Source organism: Brassica napus, chromosome A9, assembly GCF_020379485.1.
Source record: "Brassica napus cultivar Da-Ae chromosome A9, Da-Ae, whole genome shotgun sequence".
Classification (NCBI taxonomy): Eukaryota; Viridiplantae; Streptophyta; class Magnoliopsida; order Brassicales; family Brassicaceae; genus Brassica; species Brassica napus.
Genome location: NC_063442.1, coordinates 17,370,732 through 17,376,209, shown reverse-complemented (window position 1 = coordinate 17,376,209; position 5,478 = coordinate 17,370,732). Strand labels below are relative to the sequence as shown.

Genomic DNA, 5,478 nt, shown 5'->3' with positions numbered 1-5,478 from the left:
AGAAGCCCTCGTCTATAAAAGTTCTTCCCTCTTATAGCAGAAGTCATCGCCTGTAGATCAAGCCTCTGACATGCAATCTCTATCGGTCTTAAAAGTCTTATCGGCTTTTTCGGACAACTATGCGCTCGTTAGTGTCAGATCTTTGGTATTGTTGTTGATATCAAAGCCTTCACAGCTTTGTTTTCATCTATCTCTTTTTCTTACGTATTTCGATAAAAAAATATGAAAGCTGATTTGTTTTCGAAGTTGGTTCTTCGTAATCTTTCGTCAGCCGTAGGCTCCTCTTTTCAACCTGAATCTGTAATGGGCCATGGTTTGGGCTGAGCCCCTTTCTTTTTATTATATTATTAGTGCAATTATTAGTCGATAAAAAATGTAAGAATATATAATGATTATTTAACTAAAAAGAATTATGAAAAGTAGAAAGAAAGAGAAAAAAAGGTTAAAGAACTCCAACAATTTTTTTTAGCATACTTAGTTACATTACATGTGTTACTTTCTGATTTGCTGAGCTTATTTTTAATGATGTAAAATTTAATTATTTCTTAAGTTAAATTTAGATTATTAATATTTTTATGTTTGAGATACTTTAAGATTAAAGCAACATTAACGCATGATTTCTTAAAAGAAAGTTATTAACACCATAATATTATTATTTATCAGTAAATTATTAAATTTTAATTAAAATTAAATAGTTAAACTAATTAGATTCTACCATGTGGAGAAAGGAGTTCTTATAAATATGCTGCAGAGACTTAATTAAGAACTTATGGATATTCTTTCTCTTAATTTTATATTTTTCTAAAATCCTTAGGTATTCATTATTACAACTCTTGGAGAAGCCCTTAGATACTTTGAAGTTTGGTGTTTAATGTATGTATATAAATCTGGCGCGTAAACCCTGGCTTCACGGGCTCTAGCCCATTACCGGCCTTGTATAGAGCTGTATAAATAAATACATTAAGTTAGGTCAAAGTTTCCATATTCAAGCTATTCAGAATAGAGTCGAAGTTATTTCGTGTCTGGTACTCTAGCCTTCTTTTATGTCTCCGCTTGTTCTTTGATCTTATCCGTGGAAGATGTCTATAACGGAAGCAAACACCGACACAGAGCGCAAGACTATCTCACCCTACGATGAATGGGCAACTAAATTTCTTATGAAAGTGTTGAAACTCACAATCAAGAAGTTTAGATCTACTGATAAAAGTATTACAGAACCGGCGGCAAGTTCTTCTACGCTTGAAGTCTGGAACGGTCGATATTCCGCAGTCCGTAACTTGTTAGTTTCCACTTCACCAATCTGATGAATGATACGTCAATAATTATTTTTTTTGACGATCCTACTAATGATTTTGCATTATTATTTGACACTTAGGGTTTGTTAGCTTTTGGTCAACCAAAAAAAAAGAACTTAGGGTTTCTAATTATTATATCTTGAATTTGTGATAACGTATTTTTGTAATATCAGGTTGGGTCTCTTACAAATGTCACTTGAAGAGACTGAAAGCAAATGGAAAGATAGAATAAGCTTATTACCAGACTCCTTGCTATGTCACATACTCAGTTTTCTTACGACTAAGGAAGCTGTTTGTACAAGTGTTTTGTCTTCCAGATGGAGAGGTCTCTGGAAGTGGGTTCCTAGTTTAGATTTAGTGAGCTCAGATTTCCCAAGTGACAAAGTGTGTGTGGATTTCATCAACGAGTTTCTTCTAAATTTCAAGACCTTGAGTGAATTCAAGCTATGCATTATTGAACAAGATGACTCTGACAAAGATGCCTCTCTTTATGAGCCATGCCTTGATAAAGTGACCAAGCACAGGATTCAACATATTGAAGTCGTGTGTTATAAGGACACTGAGATACCCTTGACCCTTCCCGTGTGTGAGGCACTGGTATCCTTAAAGCTCTATTCCGTAAAGCTGAATGATTTTGAATCTCTTTCCTTACCTTGTCTCAAGGTTATGTGCTTAGAACATGTTATATTTCCTCACAATGCGGTTCTTGATACGCCGAGGCTTGAACACCTGACTCTCACAGGTTGTCAATCCGAAAGCTTCATGATAATCAAACGTATGAGTGAACATGTCAAGGTTGACATTGAGGTTGTCTTTGAGCCGAAGGATTATGACTTTTCCGAAAGAAATATCATCTATTATCTTATCAATAATTTTTCAGCCGTAAAAGATATGACACTCTCATGGTATACTCTTGGGGTATGTTATCAAACTTAGGCCAAAGCTCTAATCTATCCTCTCTCTCTCTCTCTCTCTCTTTCTCTCTCTGTTATCTTGACTTTTTCTCTTTGCTTGCAGCTAATTTATTGTCTCCAAGGCATGAACCCACTACCTAAATTTCGTAACTTGACCCGTCTGCGTGCTACTACTTGGTTAGAGTACTCTTTTGAGTTACTACCGTTCGTTCTTGAGAGCTGCCCGAATCTAAGACACTTGACCTTGGTAATGACTTTTGCTTTAAACTTTGAAACTTCTTACCCAAGAAAGTCTTTTCTTTTTTGTTCATCTGCTTATCAATTTTTTTTTGGTTTTGTTTTGTCAATTTTTATGTGGTTGCAGAAACTGGTTAAGGGTAATAATTTAGAGGCAGTGGTAAATAGCTTTTCGAAAGTGCTGTCTTTTTGTTTGGTATCTTCTCTTGAATATGTTGATATTGAAAGTCCGATCACGGAGAAAGCAAGAGAAGAGGAAGTGGTTAGATACTTTCTAGGCAACGCGACATCACTCAAGAAGCTTGTTCTACGTTTGAATGTGTCTGATGGAGAGAAGCACGACCTCGAAGTCTTGAAGCAACGCTTTGACTCTCCAAGACGCTCTAGTTTGTGTCAGTTTGATGTTTTTCTTGTGGTTCTGACTCCAGATAAGATGAAGGAACTGTAATAAAGTGTGTGGGAAACTAATACAATCATAGTACAAAAGCAAGCGTTGACATGATGATATCTTGGAATAATCACAAGAAAACGAGTTATTTAATTTATTTAAGAATTACAATGGCTTCATCTTCGTCATTCTCTGGCAACAACATGGTCTGTTTCAGATGCATAATCGTGTCTGTAAACCACAAAGAAAAACAAAAGAATTAGCATATCAACGTGTAAACAAAGAGATAAACACCAATGATTAAGTTTTAAACCATGATGTAAGTTACAACCAAACTAACTACGTTCATCAGAAGCAAGTCAAGCAACGAGTGTTAATGCAAATCTCATGCAATGTACTCTAGAGTCTTACTTGACTTTACGGGTAATTTGGTATATGCCTGTTGCTGCCATACCAAGACTAACGCTAAAGAGATTCCAGTTTTTCTGTAAGAACAAAATTATTATAAACAAGTAAATCCACTAACAAATCAGTACAAGAGTAAACAAAAAAAAAGAATATATAATGAGTCTACGACTTGTCAATCCCACATTCCAAATTATCATCAAGAGTATTTAGAGGCAACATACCGGAGTGATTACAGTGCTGTAACGTGACCAGATGAGTCCAGTGCCTGTGATCACTGGAATAATATAGAGCAGACAAACTGTAAGAAGACTGATACATGACGACAAACCGAGACAGGACATCATGTAAGCATAGAAGAAATGTTCAAACCGATGCTCTGTCTATTGTCTAAGCGACAAATCCGTCGTAAACAAAATGATTTGTCTAAAAATTGGTTCAGTCGGTGTCTAGATGTCTGCAATCGGTCATAAGCAAAATAATATTTCTAAATATTGGTCTAGTTAGCGTCTGGGCTTACGCGTATGAGTTAAATCATTTATAAAACACCTAATTACTAATCCAGCTATATTTTAAACGCTGAGAAAACTATAAGAAGATCTAAACATTGAAGAAAAACCGTAAGAAGATAAGAGGCATAGAGACATATAATCAAAGAGATATGGGAAATTAATTACATAAACATAATAGAAAAACTGTGGGAAGACTATATAGAGCCGCACACAAGAACATGAAGGATATGAGAAGAGTGTAATACCCATTTGTTGAGGGTATGAAAGTGTCTCTGGAGGTTTCTGAAAATCTGCAATGTTAGCAATGCTTATACCCCACTTGAACGTTGGCGCCCAGAAATGGACTGAAAGTTTTACAAAAGTTACAGTTCAGGTTCTTTCTCTACTTTGAGCAAGCTAACCAACATATGCACTTTCTTGATTAAAATTAGAATCCATTGGAGAAAAACACACGATTTCGATGTTGGATATCCATACAGCAACGTGTTATTAGAAAACAGTAACGCTCATTTTCTTGGAGGAAACTCTGAATCGAAACTCAGGGTATCATCAGATATCATCAAACCCCACTTTGAAGAAAAATAAAACTCGTTATAAGGCAACATCAAGAAATATGTGTCGCTTAATAATGAAGAATTCGATGATCAAAGTGTCACAAAGCGCAAGAAGCAAAAGAGTCAACGTTATAAGAACAAAGTAAAGTAATTCGAATTTGACTCACTTGTCTTAGGTCCTGCTGGATGATTCCAGAGAGCTTGAAGCTTCGTCGTTGCCATTTGATTTTCTCTGTAGATTCCAGATAGCTTGAAGAAATCGTCTTAGCCAATCTATTCTTATTCGGCTCAGACATTTGACAAAACTGTGCTTAACAATCGTGACGTGTATTAGAGCATCTCCAATGTATTACTCCAAATTTTACTCCAAAATGGTGTAACTCCAAAATGGAGTTGGATTTTACTCCAATGTATTACTCCATTTTTTACTCCAAACAAAAAGATTTTTTTTTCATTTAGTTAATAATTGTTATTAATACCTTCAACTTATAAAAAATTAACAATTAACCCAACTATTTTATGTTTACAAAATTTCCATAATAATATATTTTATTTATATTAAATATTTATCATTAAAAATACAATTAGAGATTATCTTCTATTTCAATTCGTGCAGATTTTATCATATGCAATTTTTCTAATTCAAAAATATTTTTATGCATTAAAAGAACATAAAGAAAAAACAAAGTTTTGTTTTGTAATTTGAATTATGTATTGGGTCATATTGTTTGTTTGTGCAAATATCAAGTTCAACAAGTACAAATGTTATCAATCAAAATTTTGACCAACAAGATTAAAGAACTCATCTATTCCGTTTGAATAATACTTCACCGATTTTAGTAGTTTCGAAAACAATTTACCAAATTAATTATTAAATTACTTATTTATATTATATTATATTTGTTTTATATTATTTATTCTTAGTTTTGACTTTTATGAGTTTATGCATATTTTCTGCAAACTATAAAGTAATCTTTTGTGGAGTATTATATTTTTTTATGTTATTATATTATTTTAAGTATGAAATAAAAACATTAAAAATTAAAAGGACTATTTTATAAATATAAAAAGTTCAACTCCAAAATGGAGTAATTGGTAAGATTACTCCATAAATGGAGTAACCCTAGCTATTACTCCATTTTGGAGTTGAATATGGAGTGGGGTTGGAGAAGA

The 5,478-nt window shown here is 33.6% G+C and overlaps 2 protein-coding genes across 2 annotated transcripts; one reads left to right on the top strand and one right to left on the bottom strand.

Moving 5' to 3' along the window:
• Positions 1-868: 868 nt before the first annotated feature.
• On the top strand, positions 869-2,894 carry LOC106366119 (F-box/FBD/LRR-repeat protein At5g18770). The gene is made up of 4 exons (XM_013805676.3): positions 869-1,279; positions 1,469-2,213; positions 2,313-2,456; positions 2,574-2,894. The coding sequence occupies exons 1-4, from the start codon at positions 1,080-1,082 to the stop codon at positions 2,892-2,894; spliced, it is 1,410 nt and encodes a 469-aa protein (XP_013661130.2). The 5' UTR covers positions 869-1,079.
• On the bottom strand, positions 2,876-4,633 carry LOC106366120 (mitochondrial pyruvate carrier 3). Its single transcript, XM_013805677.3, has 5 exons — positions 4,473-4,633; positions 3,997-4,095; positions 3,464-3,516; positions 3,246-3,319; positions 2,876-3,065 (listed from the first exon to the last, which is right to left on the bottom strand). Exons 1-5 carry the CDS (start codon positions 4,525-4,527, stop codon positions 3,020-3,022), a joined length of 327 nt encoding a protein of 108 aa, XP_013661131.2. The 5' UTR covers positions 4,528-4,633; the 3' UTR covers positions 2,876-3,019.
• Positions 4,634-5,478: the final 845 nt, after the last annotated feature.